This window comes from Propithecus coquereli, unplaced genomic scaffold (genome assembly GCF_000956105.1).
Source record: "Propithecus coquereli isolate 6110/MARCELLA unplaced genomic scaffold, Pcoq_1.0 Scaffold105, whole genome shotgun sequence".
In the NCBI taxonomy this organism is placed as follows: Eukaryota; Metazoa; Chordata; class Mammalia; order Primates; family Indriidae; genus Propithecus; species Propithecus coquereli.
Window position 1 is genome coordinate 1,803,757 of NW_012134414.1, and position 15,276 is coordinate 1,819,032.

Below are 15,276 nucleotides of genomic sequence, written 5' to 3' on the forward strand. Positions count from 1 at the left end.
TGTTTAATTTCCATGACTTTGTGTAGAGATGAGAGTTTCTGTTGGGGTTGATTTCTATTTTTATTCCACTGTGATCTGAGAAGATGCATGGTATAATTTCTATTTTTTTAAATTTTTTGAGACATGCTTTGTGTCCTAGAATATGGTCAATCTTGGAGAATGTCCCGTTAGCTGATGATAATAATGTATATTCAGTGGTTTTGGGGTAGAATGTCCTGTAAATATCAGTCGGGCCCATTTGTTCTAGAGTTCTGTTTAAGTCCATTATTTCTTTGTTAATTTTCTGTTTGGAGGATCTGTCCTGTGCTGTCAGTGGGGTGTTGAAGTCTCTGATTATGGTGTTGCTGTTTATCAATTTGTTTAGATCAAGTAGAGTTTGCTTTATGAATCTGGGTGCACCTAAGTTGGGTGCATACATATTTAGAATTGTTATGTCTTCTTGTTGAACTGTACCCTTCACCATTATATAGTGAGCCTCTTTGTCTTTCATTAGTTTTGTTGATTTAAAAACTAAGTTATCTGAGATCAAAAGTGCCACCCCAGCCTTCTTTTGGCCTCCATTTGCTTGAAATATTGATTTCCACCCCTTTACCTTGAGTCTAAATGCATCCTTGTGGGTTAGATGCATTTCCTGAAGACAGTAGATACTTGGCTTGTATTTTTTATCCATTCGGCCAGCCTATGTCTCTTGAGAGGGGAGTTCAAGCCATTCACATTTATTGAGAGAACTGATAATTGGAGCAAATTACTGTTCATTCTGTTGGGTTGCATTTTGTTGCTTTGTTTTCTCTCTTTAGCCATTGTGGAATCTAGCCTTTGATCTTTAACTTTTGAGTCGTTTTATATTCATGAGTGTTTATTGTGCTGATCCTCGTGCAGTTCTGTTTTGAGTACTTCTTGGAGGGATGGTCTTTTCTTGGTGAATTCTCTCAGTCTTTCCTTATCTGAAATGTCTTTATTTCTCCTCATATACAAAACTTGGTTTTGCAGAGTACAAGATTCTAGGCTGGGCATTTTTCTGTTTCAGAAGAGTGTGTATGGGGCCTCAGTCTCTTCTTGCTTGTAAGGTTTCAGTTGAGAAGTCTGGTGTTATTCTGATGGGCTTTCCTTTGTATGTTAGTTGTTTTTTTCACCTTACAGCTCATAGAAGGGCCTCTTTATTGGATATTTTGGTCAATGTGATGACTGCATGTCGTGGCGTCTTCCTATTTGCATTGAATCTCCCAGGGGTCCTTTAGGCTTCTTGTATCTGTATATCTAGATTTTTAGCACGGCCTGGGAAATTCTCCTCTATTACATCTTCAAATAGCTTATCTAGCCCTTGCCTGTTTTCTTCTTCACCTTCCGGAACCCCTATCACCCTCAGGTTCGGTGTTTTCACATAATCCCACATTTCTTGTAGGCTTATTTCTTTTCTTTTAATTTTCTGCTCGATCTCTGTGACTGACTTATTTAATTGGAAGGAGTTATCTTCAGTCTCTGAGATTCTTTCTTTCGTTTGATCTACCCTGTACTTGAGGCTTTCCACTGTGTTTTGTAGTTCCCTGAATAAGTCCTTCATTTCCAGGATATCGGCTTGATTTTTCTTTAATATTTCAATTCCTTCCAAGTCCTGGATTTATTTTTGTGGTTTCTTTGTGTTGGTCATCCATTTTTTCTTGCATATCATTGAGTTTTCTTACAATCCATGTTTGAAATTCTTCTTCTGTTATTTTAGTGTTCTGAGTTTGGTTAATGTCCATTGCTAGAGAGCTATTGTTCCTCTTTGAGGATGTGCTTTCTGTTTGGTTCTTCATACTTCCAGAGTTCTTTTGCTGGTTCCTTCCCTCCTGGATCAGTTGTTCCTTCTTGCCTTTAGATTTTTGTTCGGATAATCACACACCCTGTTTAGTCTCTGAGCCAGTAGGTGGTGTTTGTGGGTGAGATTCAACCACACCCTTTATGATGAGTCTGTAGATGCAGTAAAAGGGTGTGCAGAATGACCTCCCTGTCAGTAGATGGCACTCGCTGGGAGGAGTGAGCTGCAGTGCTGTTTTTGGGTCCTATTATCAGTTCTTGTTCCTCTGGAGAGGCCCTCTTGTGCCTCGAGTGGTGGGTGGGGTCCTGGGACTTCCAGGTGTCCTTATTCTCCACCTCAGTGGGGGCAGGTCCGGGAGTGAGTCTGGGCGGAGCTGGGTTAGGTAAGCCTGCCTTCAGGCTCCACAAATGCTGTCAGCAGGGGTCAAAGGTATGTTCTTTGTTTCTGTGTAAAGCTGCCGGGAGGGCCTGAGATGGCTCCACTCTGCTGAAAAGGCCTTGTTGCTGGTCTCCGAGACTCTCGGGGACCTTTCTCCTTCCAGTTCTCCTCTGCAACATTTTCCCGTGGAGTCTCCTGTAGATTTAGGCACCCTTCCTTCTGATCGTCATCCGATGTATGTTTTTCTGCTAGTTTATTTTTTTCACTTTCTTCTAAAATCTGTCTTTTTTGCAGAGACACTCTGACTAGCGGCTTTTCTTATCCGCCATCTTGGCTCCTCCTCCTACTGGACGTTTTTAAACATTAATATTTGAGAAGATGCTGTTGTTACTAGTAAATGTGACATTCAAAAGAAAGCAGAGATACTGTCTGCTAAGAAAAATGTAGAAGTGTGGCGTTAAGGGTAAATATTGAAAAGTAATCTCACACAGCTATTAGAGAGCAAAGGACAGGGCTCTTACATGTTTTTAACCACATAATTATACATTACTCAGCAATTTCCTGATGAGTATCCACTTTTGAGAAACACTGTCAGGTACACGAGGAAGTGCATATATAAGCAGTGTTATTTGTAAAAGCAAAATATTAAAAGCCTAAGTGCTTATTAATAGGGGAATTCACAAACTATGGGATGTCTAAATCATGGAATACTATGTCATAGTACATTTTTAAATAAAATACTCTGTGTGGGCCAGCATAAAAAAACTCCAATATAGTATTGAATTAAGAATAAATTATTGATCTGTATATGCATACAAACATACATGGTATTATACCATTCACAGTAAATAAATGTGAACTATTTCCACAGCTAATATGCACACACATAAACACAAACCCGTGTCAGTACTTAGAAAAATGTCTGAAAATGGATAATGCTGGTTCCTTCTAGGAGGAGAACAGGGATTGGGTATAATAACAAAAAAGATTTCAGATGTAGACAAAATGGTTCAATTTTTACAAGAATGAATTCATATGTTGTATCTATAATTTTAAAATATTTAAACAAAATGTTATTCCGAACAATTTCATTTGATATATTTTTCTAACCAGGAAGGAATTAGAAATGAGTCAGATGAATTCAAAGGCGGAGAATGAGAAAGGCCTGGTGGCTCGACTTCAGAAGATGGTTAAAGATCTTCTGGTAATCAGTTATCAAATACATGTGTGTACCTGTATTTAGATCCATGGGTGATAATTGATGCTTCAGTGACAAATTCTCTGTCAAGGTTTCCGTACCCTTAGCCAACCATAGACATAGACAGAAAAGAACAGTGGTTAAGAAGGTAAACTGTGGCATTCCACAGATGTATGACCCTGGGGGAAATTACTTTTTCTTTTATTTCAGTAGATTTAGAGGGAACAAGTGTTTTTTGTTACATGATGAAGTCAGGGCTTTCAGTGTACCCATCACCAGAATAGTGTACATTGTACCCAATAGGTAGATTTTTATCCCTCCCCCTCATTTCTCCTTCTTAGTTTCCATTGTCCATTACACTATTTTATGACTGTGTGTGTGTGTGTGTGTGTGTGTATCCCTTGTTTAGCTACCACGTATAAGTGAGAACAAAGTGGTATTTATTTTTTCTTTCCTGGAATACCTCATTTGGGATGATGGTCTCCAGTTCCATCCAAGTTGTTGCAAAAGACGTTATTTTATTTCTTTTTATGGCTGAGTAGTACTTCATGTACATTAATTTTTAAGCTTAAATTTCCTTATGAGGATAATAAAACTGAATAGCTAATCTGTTGAATGTTTGCTGTGAACCAGGCATTGTGGTAAAATTCTGGACATGTATTTTTTCCCTCATTAATCCTCCTGGCAACATTTGAGCTAATGTTATTAAATGCAACAGTACAGTTAAGTGGTAAGCACAGTGTCTGACACATGGTATGCATTCAGTGTAAACCGTTTAATTTTTATGATAATTATTCTTTGTGATTAGAAGGCAAGTATGCTGAAAATCAGTAAGTTCTACAGCTACTTTTATTAATAGCCTCAAAACATTATTTGATAGTGAATATCTGTAAGTTTTCAGACCATGTGACTATGCTTTACTATATGATGATGTTACAAAGTAATTAAAAATATAAAGTAATTAGGTATACATAGGCACACATGCATCCAGATGGAGATTTTCCCTTTGGAGCTAAATAAATATCTCAGTAACATAACCATTACTCAAAATAATTTTGGAACCCCTTTGTGATAGTTATAGTCTGAGATATTTTGAACCAAATAAGAAAACCAGTCTCACTGCTTTGTGAACATGCTTTATTTTCAGACATGATATTAATCTCCAAGGGATTATCATATTCACCAGACTTGTCTTCAAATGACACTTGACTTTATCCAAAATTTTATTTTATTTTATTTATTTTATTTTTTTTTGAGACAGAGTCTCACTCTTTTGCCCGGGCTAGAGTGAGTACCGTGGCGTCAGTCTAGCTCACAGCAACCTCAAACTCCTGGGCTCAAGCAATCCTCCTGCCTCAGCCTCCCGAGTAGCTGGGACTACAGGCGTGCGCCACCATGGCCGGCTAATTTTTTCTATATATTTTTAGTTGTCCGATTAATTTCTTTCTATTTTTAGTAGAGACGGGGTCTCGTTCTTGCTCAGGCTGGTTTCGAACTCCTGAGCTCAAACAATCCGCCCGCCTCGGCCTCCCAGAGTGCTAGGATTGCAGGTGTGAGCCACCGCGCCCGGCCTATCCAAAATTTTAAAAAAACCAAAATTTTCAATTTATCCAAAAGACGAATTTTCTTACCTTGATGACTTCAAAAGTTTTCTAAAGATAATTTCTGAAGAAATGTTTCAGAAATATTTGGTTCAATGACAATATTGTTTAGGTTAATGAATTAAATCCTGTGATAACTAGTTAGAAGGGGATCACATTTACTTGAATGTGGAAATCATATATTTTTTTAGCCCTGTCTCTGTCACATCTCATCTATAGAACTGATAGACTACTAAGGTGGTATGATCTAGAAATGAGCTTTCTCTAAGCCATGGCACTCTAATTTAATGGAAAGGAAAACATTTTCTAAAATAGATTCTATCCTTTTTTCTCCCCTATCCTAACTCATGCCTAATTACTTAAGGTGATGTTGATTAAACATCAGTGGCTTCACTGTACTATAATATAATGATGCTGTTAAAATTTGTAGAGCTGTTTGCCCTTACACTAAAAGGGTTTGGGGCTCTGAAAGCTCTTATCACTTCTTTTTCTAATACTTTTTCTTCTGATGGCATCAGATTACTATTCACTTTAGTAGTCCACATTCCTTCACCAATTCTAATTTGTTATTTCAAATCTCCTATACTTGAAATCTCCTGCAGATTAGAAAATCAAGTAATCAGTTTTGTTAGAATTGTGTACAAAATTAAATTGATGCTGTTTCTTATGAGTAAATTGCTTGAACTTTGAGATGTTCATTTTATTGATCAGATTTTTGCCCAAGTTTCAGATAGTTAAGATCAGATAAATGCATTCCAGATGAAGAAGGTTTTGTGTATAAAATTTATCATACTATATTTTTATTAGAAATGCTCTTTAAATTTTTTTCTTGTCATATGAAAGACACTTTCCTATTTCTTTGGGAAGTGCTCTTTACTAAGCTTTCCCCACCATGTATATAATTTAATAAACTTGCCTATCAAGGGCTGAAAGATCTGGAAGAACTGAAAATTCTAATTCTGTTCTTGATACTGATTTGGGGCAAAACATTTAACTTCTGTGTATTCTGTTTACTTATAAATTGGGGAGTGAAAGTGTCATTTTTGCTTTCTTAGTTGTAAGAAAGGAAAAAAGAATAGTTAAGCTCTTGAATATAGAATGTGCTATGAATACGTAGTAAAGGTCAAAATTTTTATTGCAATAGACTGAGATACAGGATTTGAAAGACAAACTGGAAGCTGAAAGGACCATTCGAGCCAAGATGGACAGGGAAAGAGCTGACCTTACCCAAGACCTGGCAGACTTGAATGAGAGGCTAGAGGAGGTAGGAGGGGCCAGTTTGGCTCAGTTGGAAATAACTAAGAAACAGGAAATGAAATTCCGGAAGCTTCATTGAGACATGGAAGAGATCACACTGCACTTTGAGACAACTTATGCCTCTTTGAAGAAGAGACATGCAGACAGCCTGGCTGAGCTGGAGGGCCAGGTAGAAAATCTGCAACAGGTCAAGCAGAAACTGGAAAAAGACAAGAGTGACTTGCAGCTAGAAGTGGATGATCTGCTGACCAGTGTTGAGCAGATGACCAGAGCTAAGGTAGACATTCCCAAGCCCTCCTTTTGGGCTTCTGAGCATGGAAGTAGGTAGAAGAGGGGAGGGAAAAGAAAAATAAACCAGTATGGTGACTCAAGATATTTGTTAATGAAGGCTATAGCTCTTCAGACTGAATAGATCAGGCCTAACCCCAGTGGTCATTGTTAAGGTCACACAAAACCATCACTTAAATGTGACCTGACAGTGGCTTCTGGTTTTATCAGAATTCCAGGCCATGTTCCTTATAGATCTTTCTGGTGATGGCAAAAGTAAGTGGGCTAAAAAAGGGAAGCTACTAGCTATGTATCTCTTGAAGATACATGGCTCAGATACTTCTAGAGCCTAGTAGAATGAATGGTGGACACAAACAGCTTTGCTGAGAGGAAGAAACTTTTTTTTTTCTCATGCCCTCTAGCATCTCTTTATCCAGATAGCACTAGAAGAAAGTTTCATCCCATGTTCTTTTTGTGCTGAGCCCATTAACCTGTACACTGAAAACTCTCATGTCAAATGGTTACTATCAGATGATGGGTAACAGTGACCCTACCTTTAGCTAGTTGAGAGGAGCTTTGCTTTAGGTTAAGCAGAGCAAATGGTTGTTGCTGCAACCTCTGCTCCTCCTAAGCAAAATTTGTAATGTCACCTGGAAACGACATGACCCAACAATAAAGCTTGCTCTGCATGGACTATGGCCGGAAAAATATAGAATATCTTCAGAGATATGGAGTGGTTTCCAAAATGTTTAACATCAATTTCTTTTAAAGACCACACTGAGTAGAAACAGTTACCCTGCTTCTCTTTCCATGAACCCGGTGCCTTAGTTCATTCCTGCTTCTGTAACAAAATACCACAGGCTGAGTAAATTATAAATAATAGAAACTTATTTCTCACAGTTCTGGAGACTGGGAAGTCCAATATCAAGGCACTAGCAGATTTGGTGTCTGGTCAGGGAGCTCTACTTCAAAGATGATGCCTCTTGTCTGTGTCCTTACATGGCAGAAGGGGAAAAGAGACAAATCCTCTCTTGTACCTTTTTTATAAGGTCACTAATTCCATTCATGAGGGCTCTGTCCCAATGAAGGAAGGAAAGCCTCTTGAACTCACCAAGTGGGTTCTTGGCTTCATGCAGGAATGAACTCAAGAGTGAGCTAACTAGCTACAGAAAGGTTTGTTGAGAGAGGAAGACAACTACTCCACAGACAGAATAGTTGTCCTCTCTTGAGGAGTAGGGGGACCACTTATGGGGCAATGGTAACATTTTTATGTGTTCAAACACCCCATTGGGAAACAGCCATACATGACCAGCATTGTCTTGAGGTCAGGCCATAAAGGTTAATCATAAACTGCTGTCACACAAAGGAAAGTGCAAACAAGTTTGTAAGGCATCCAGCTTAGCAACTCATCAGTCCTCGGGTGGTCCCAGGCCGGTGACTCGCTGGCAACTTCCTTGTTCAGGATGGTTAGGGTCTGGTATCAGTCAAAATGGCTGCAGTCAGGCTGTCTAGACCTTCTTTGCCTTATCCCTACGTTATTCTCACAAGAAAAATACATTCATTCCATCTCTAGAGCCCCCAAAGCCTTAACTCATTCCAGCACCATCTCAAAAGTCTAAAGTCCATCCTCATCTAAATCAGAAATGGGTGAAACTTGAGGCATGATTCATCCTGAGGCAAATTCCCCCTGCAGCTGCGAGCCTGTGAAAACAAATTAGGTGCTTCCATGATACAATGAAGGGACAGACATAGGATAGACATTCCCATTCAAAAAGGAAGAAATAGGAAAGAAAAAGAGACAATGAAGGGCTAAATCCAAGACTGGAAAAACCAAGCAACATTCAATCTTGAAAGTTGGGAATAATCCTTTGACTCTGTCCTATCTTCTGGAAACACTGGGTAGAAGTTGAGCCTCCAAGACCCTGCGTAGCCCTGCCCCATGGCTTTGCTGGGTGCACCCACATGGCAGCTCTCAGGGATTGGAGTTGGGTGTCTGTGGCTTTCTCAGGCTGGTGCATACTGGTGGCTGTACAGGTCTGGGTTCTTAGAGGTGGCCCTACCCTCAGGGATCCACTAAGCATTGCCCTAGTGGGGGCTTTCTGTGCAGCCCCACCCTATGGCAGTTCTCCATCTGGGTCCCAAAGTTCTCCAAGGCATCCTTTCAATCTAGGTGGAGGAGCTCTGCCTCCACAGTTCCTGCAGAGTTAGCCCCACATGGATGCCAACAAGTTTTACTGCTTGTGTCCTTTGGAGCAGCAGCCTGAGCTGCACCTGGGTCTGCTTCAGCCACAGCTGGGATGGCAGAGGAGTGCTGTTCTGGCAAGTGTGGAGTAGAGACTTGAGGTGCTCCTGGACAGCAAGCCCAGCGGTCCAATGGGCAGCCTGGGCCCCTTCTTTAAAACTTTCCTGCCTTCAAGGCCTTGACCTCTGGGCCTGTGATGGGGTGGGGGCAGCTACCAAGGTCTTAGGAATGCCTTTGGGATCATTCTTCCCTTGTCCTGATGAATAGTATTTGACTCTTTCTATCCGTACAAATCTGCTTATCAGACAGTTGGTTGGCTACACTCTTGGTGTTTTTCCAAACATACTTTTTTAATTCTTTACAATCTGGCCATGCTGAGAATTTTCCAAATCTTCAACTTCTGCTTCTCTTTTGATTATAAATTCCATCTTTAATTTATTTCTCTATTCACATTTTACTATAAATAGTCAAGAGAAGCCATGCAGCCCTGAACACCTTGCTTGGAGATTTCTTCCACCAAATATCCTAGTTCATTACTCTCAAGTTCTGGCTTCCACAAAACACTAGGATTCGAACACAGTTCAGTCAAGGTATTTGCCACTTTGTAACAAGAATAGCCTTTTCAGCTGGGCGTGGTGGCTCACGCCTGTAATCCTAGCACTCTGGGAGGCCGAGGCAGGAGGATCGCATGAGCCCAGGAGTTTGAGGTTGCTGTGAGCTACGCTGATGCCACAGCACTCTAGCTCGGGCAACAGAGTGAGACTCTGTCTCAGAAAAAAAAGAATAGCCTTTCTTCCAGTTTCCAATAAGATATTCCTCATTTCTGTCAATAGAATGACTTTTACTGTCCATGTTAGTACCAGGATTCTGATCACAACCACTTCAGTAACCTCTGAGAAGACTAATTTTCTCTCTACAGCTCTCTCCTTCTGAGCCCTCACCAGAATCACTTTAATGCTCCATTCAAGGCAGTGTAGGCTTTTCCTAGTGTGGACCTCTGAACTCTTCCAGCCTTTGCCTGTTGCCTAGTTCTGAAGCTGCTTTCATATTTTTAGGTATTTTTTTTACAGCAGCACCCTCACTTCTTGATATCAATTTCTGTCTTAGTCTGATTGCGCTACTATAACAAAATAGCTGAGACTGGATAACTTATAAATAACAGAAATTTATTTCTCCCAATTCTGGTGGCCGAGAAGTCCAAGATCAAGGTACTGGCAGATTTGTTGTCTGGTGAGGAATCTCTGCTTCAAAAATGGTGCCTCTTACTGCATCCTCACATGGCAGAAGGACAAAAGGGAAAAAGAGATGAACATTCCCTTGCACCTCTTTTACAAGGTCACTGATTCCATTCAGGAGGGCCTCCTCCCTCATGATTCGATCACCTCCTAAAGGCCTGCCTCTTAATCCTAATCACATTGGTGACTAAGTTTCAACATGTGAATTTAGGGGAGACATTTCAGACCACAGCATCCTGCCACCCTACCCCCCACTTATCTTAGAACATAAATCTAGTGAGGACTTAGGCCTTGTCTTTCTCCTGTCTCTTCTGTGTTCTGCGGTTCTGTTTTTCACTGGGCACTGAAGGAAGACATTCTAGCTCCATGCCCTGTAGGCCTCATTTGTATTCTTCTGTGGCCCAAGTGAGGCCCTAGAAGTCCTTATTCTGACCTTCCTCTGTACCTCTCCCTCCTTCTTGGGAACTCTTCTGTTTCCGTACGTGTTAGTAGGCAGCCAAAAGATTCTAAAGCTGTTAAGTTCACTGTAAGTCCATACTAATTAGATATGACTTTCATATTTTCCAATTTCCTCTAGACTTTGCTGCTCAGAAGTTCTTTATTCATCTAATTCACTTCCTGTTTTGTTTTATAAAAAATCCTTCCTTAGATTCTAATCTTGCCTTTCTGAATCCTTCCTTTCAATAAATAAGACCTGATAAGATCAAGACTATTCAGTATCACTTCTCTCTTTACCTTATACATTTGTCTTTATTCTTAATTATCCCTTTCTTCTTGTCCCTAAGAAGAAAATGTTCTTCCAAATAACCGTGATTCACAGATTCCAGGAAACAAAACCAAATCCAAATAAAGACCTTTTTCTCAGACATTAGAGATGGTGTCTTGAGAGGAAAGCAAAGTCTGTTTATATCTGTCTTATTCTCTCTGACAAAAGAATAGTCTTTATCCCTTGCTGTACAACAAATCACCCAAGAACCTTGTCATGCAAAATAAAACTTTACTATTATTTCTCTTGGTTCTGGGTGTTGGAAGGATCAGCTCATTTGGTTGCAGTGAGATGACGGTTGAGGCTGGAGTTATCTGAAGGTTTCTCTGTTCACATGTCTGGGTCTTGGGTTGGGACAGCTAAAACAGCTGGAGGCTGGTTGCAAATCTCTCTCCATGTGGCTAGCGTGGGCTTCCTCACATCATGGCAGCCACAGGAGTTGAACTTCTTACACAGCAATTCAGGGTATTAAGAGCAAGTGCTCCAAGAGACCAAGGCAGAAATTGCGAAGATTCTTGTGACTTAGACTCACAGTGCAGTGGAGTGACTCTGCATGACTCCTGTCAGTTACAAGTCACAAGGCCAGGAGTCTACATAATGTGAATGTCACAGGGTGTGGCTAATTGGGTGACCATCTTTGGAGACTGTTTCCCAGAAGTAGGTGTATACCTCACTACCTCCTTACTCCTTCAATCCTGCAATCTGTCTTTATTTCCCCTGCTTCCTTAAAACCATTCTCTTAAATTGTTCTCTAAAAGATCAGTAATGTCTTCCTTTTCTCAAATCAGCATGCCTGGAACAAACCACCTTCTCCCGAAGCTGGCATTTCCTCTGAACATTTCTATCACTGGCATCTGGTTCTTCCTGTCACCCAGGTTCCAAGTCTCCACTATTTGTTTTCCCTCTTGTTCATTGCTTTGTAATCAATTATTGCAGCAGATCAGTCTTCACTGTCTTATGGCTCTCCATTTCCATTCTCATTTAGATCTCTCATTATTTTTTAACTGGACTATTGCAGTAGTTTTCTTAATTATCATTTTTTGCTTTTAGTCTTTTTCCCCCCAATCCATCCTGTATAATACCTGGATTAATATTTCTAAAGCGTGGATTTATTGAATTATGTTCTGCTTAAAAATGAACTCCAAAATTCTGGAGTACCCTATGGTCCGTGATCAGATTCACCCTGCCTTGCCAGTTTTAGATCTCATTACTTTGTTTCATGGACCTTCCATTTCAGCTAAATTCAAATTCTTGCCTGCCACTAAATATCCATTTTCTATGAGTGTGCCTTTCCAAACTAATTCTCCTCTCTGTAATGTTCAAGTTCAACCCCTGTATTAAAGTTTTACCTGTTTGTGAATTCCTGTAGCACTTCTTGGATCCCTCTTGTATTGCTACATTGTCTAGTCTTTTAACTTTGCTTAAACTGAAAGCATCTCTAAGGCTGCAACTGAGTCTCATTTCACTTACATTTACTCTAGTGCTTTGTATAATCAGTGCACTCAGTTACTAGCACTGACTTTTACATATGCCTCTTGGGGCTCATAGATTGAGTGACTTGTCCAAGATCGCACAATTCTGTGGAAGAGATGGGACTCAACTTCAAATCCTGTGCATTTCTGTGGGTAACCACATTCTGGAGCTGCCTTAAATATTTGTTGGTGGGGTAAATTATTTCTGTTCACCCTCATAGGCATATATATTATGCTGAACTTTTTATTGAATTGTTTTATCTTTTTTTTTCTGCATTATAATGCCAAGAATGCCAATGCTCAGTGGTACAGTGGAAACTAAATCATTTTCAAAAGCATATTATGCTGACAGAGAGGCCCAGGGCAATTTAGAAGTTATAGGAAATCTCACAAAATTATCTTGATTATTTTGAATTCCCATTGGTTCCAGTGTTTCTGGGAGGCAGCATTTTTATGCATCATTTTAAGAATCAGCTAGAAGATAAATATGCATTATTCCATTAACTTCTTCTTCTCTGGCATCAAAATTTGTTGTTTATTCCTATGCTTAAATTTGAAATTCTTTTGAAGGTACAACACTTTTGCATGCTGTATCCTTGCACAGGCCACCTTTAGATAAACAACCTCATTGTCTCTTACAGATGCTGCTTATGAAAATACTTTATAAATTGAAAACATTATACCCATGGTTAGCTGGTTAGCAGTGCCTGGATACTCACCATGTGAAGTGATGCCTAAGGGAAAGTGCCTTTTCTATCTGCCCAGGTGGGCTGCCTACTCTACAGATATGCACAGCCCAGCTGGCCTTCATCACATGGGCTCTCTTGAAAACTAGGGAAGGAATCTCTGGCTCCTTTTCTTGCCATTTCCACATGCCGTTGACTAAGTTGTCTTATAGAGATCTATACTTTTTCACCCTCAGCAAACAGGTGCATAGCATAGCATATTCAGGGCTGTAAACAGAAGTGTCATTTCTCACACCTGGATATGTTCCTCCTGGCTCAGTTAATGGGCCATTTATTATTGGAGATGTCATAAAATAAAGATGGTTCTCATAAGCATATTTTTATCCATTTTCCTCAAGGACCTAGGAATTGGGACAATTCAGACCAACTAGGACATTGTCAATTAATCCTTAACATTTCCTTTGTTATTACTACTTCATGCAATAGATGCGTAGGACTCTAGCAGTTGACTTTTTGTGTGTGTGCATCTGCACAGGCAGTTTCAATTCAAATCTCAATTCCAATACTTACTGGCTGTGTGAATTTGGGCTAGTTATTTAGCCTCTCTGATGCTCAGTTTTCTTATTTATCAAACAGAGCAAATCTGAATTTTGAGGGATATTGTGAGGGAAGAAAATGAGTGTGCCAACTTTGACTGTCAAAGTCACTATCAGAAGTGAGAGCAACCAAATTCAACATTCAAAATATAATTAGACACTGTACAGACAACCTAATACTGTTATGTTGCTCACCACCATGGCTGCTTCTAGTCATGAGTAGAGAGTGGATAATTGAGCACACCTGGCATTTAGTATGAATGCTCTAACCTGGAGAGACTGTTGGCATTGTGTGAGAAGCTGGTCAAGGAATCTCTGCCAGATCTAATTTCACAACCACCGCCATGCCTGGGTGTGCTGTAGGACATCTGTGGTTGGAACTATATGGCCTTACTTGTCAGCCTCCAAATGGGCATGTGCCTGATTTGGTTCTTGTTTCTCATCAGTGGGTAACAGCCTGACCAAGTTAAAACAAATCCGGAGGTCAGGGTTTATGAGAAAAGCTTGAATGTAACCTCAGGAAACTTCTGTGGGTATGTTGGCCAGCCTCCCACTAAAGTTTGCAGTAATTTGAGTATCTTAGGCATCTATTAAATGCCTACTTTGTGTCAAACACTACATGGGAGATATTTACTTTGGTGCAAAAGTAATTGCGGTTTCAGACCATGAATTTTGAATCATTATAACTAGGCTCAAATACATCTTTATTAATCAAAATAGGAATCATTACAATCAACACATTTTTGCCAACAAGAAATAAGTTTATTCCTGCCACATAAAAATCCATGCGATGGGATTTTCTTTTTTTTTTTGGACAGAGTCTATCTCTGTTGCCCAGGCTAGAGTGCTGTGGCATTAGCCTAGCTCACAGCAATCTCAAACTCCTGGGCCCGAGCAATCCTCCTGCCTCTCCTGAGTAGCTGGTACTACAGGTGCGTACCGCCACACCCAGCTAATTTTTTCTATTTTTGGTAGAGATGGGGTTTCACCCTTGCTGAGGCTGGTCTCGAATTCCTGACCTCAGGTGATCCTCCCCCTCGGCCTCCCAGAATGCTAGGATTACAGGTGTGAGCCACCAGACCCGGTCTCGATGAACTCTTGGCATTTTCTGCATCCTGCTGGTTGTGGAAGCATTTTCCATGCAAAAAGTTGTCAAGATGCTTGAAGAAGTGGTAGTGGGTTGGCAAGAAGTTAGGTGAATATGGCAGTTGAGGCAAAACTTCGTAGCTCAATTCAACTTTGGAAGCACCTTGGTTGTGACATGCAGTTGGGCGTTGTCATGGAGAAGAATTGGGCCCTTTCTATTGACCTACGCTGGCTGTAGGCGTTGCAGTTTTCAGTGCATCTCATGGATTTGCTGAGCATACTTCTCAGATGTCATGGTTTTGCCGGGATTCAGAAAGCTGTAGTGGATCAGACTGGCAGCAGACCAAGACGCAGTGACCATGACCATTTTTTGGTGCAAGTTTGGCTTTGGGAAGTGCTTTGGAGCTTCTCCTTGGTCCAACCACTGAGCTGATTGTCACTGGTTGTCATATAAAATCCACTTTTCGTTGCACATCACAATCTGACGTACATTCGTGATTCGTTATTGTGTATATGAGAAAACAACACTTTAAAATGAGGATTTTTTTTGATTTTCAGTCAGCTCATGAGGCACCCACTTACCAAGATTTTTCACCTTTCCAATTTGCTTTAAATGCCAAATGACCATAGAATGGTCGACGTTGAGCTCTTCGTCAACTTCTCATGTGGTTGTAAGAGGATCAGCTTCTATGAT

The 15,276-nt window shown here is 40.3% G+C and overlaps 1 protein-coding gene across 1 annotated transcript in view; it reads left to right on the forward strand.

Moving 5' to 3' along the window:
• MYH15 (myosin, heavy chain 15) overlaps positions 1–15,276 on the forward strand; it is a 171,122-nt gene that overhangs the window by 81,663 nt on the left and 74,183 nt on the right. Inside the window, 2 exon segments of the mRNA XM_012645946.1 lie at positions 3,290–3,380; positions 6,120–6,509. Of these exon segments, the coding sequence (XP_012501400.1) occupies positions 3,290–3,380; positions 6,120–6,509 (481 nt within the window).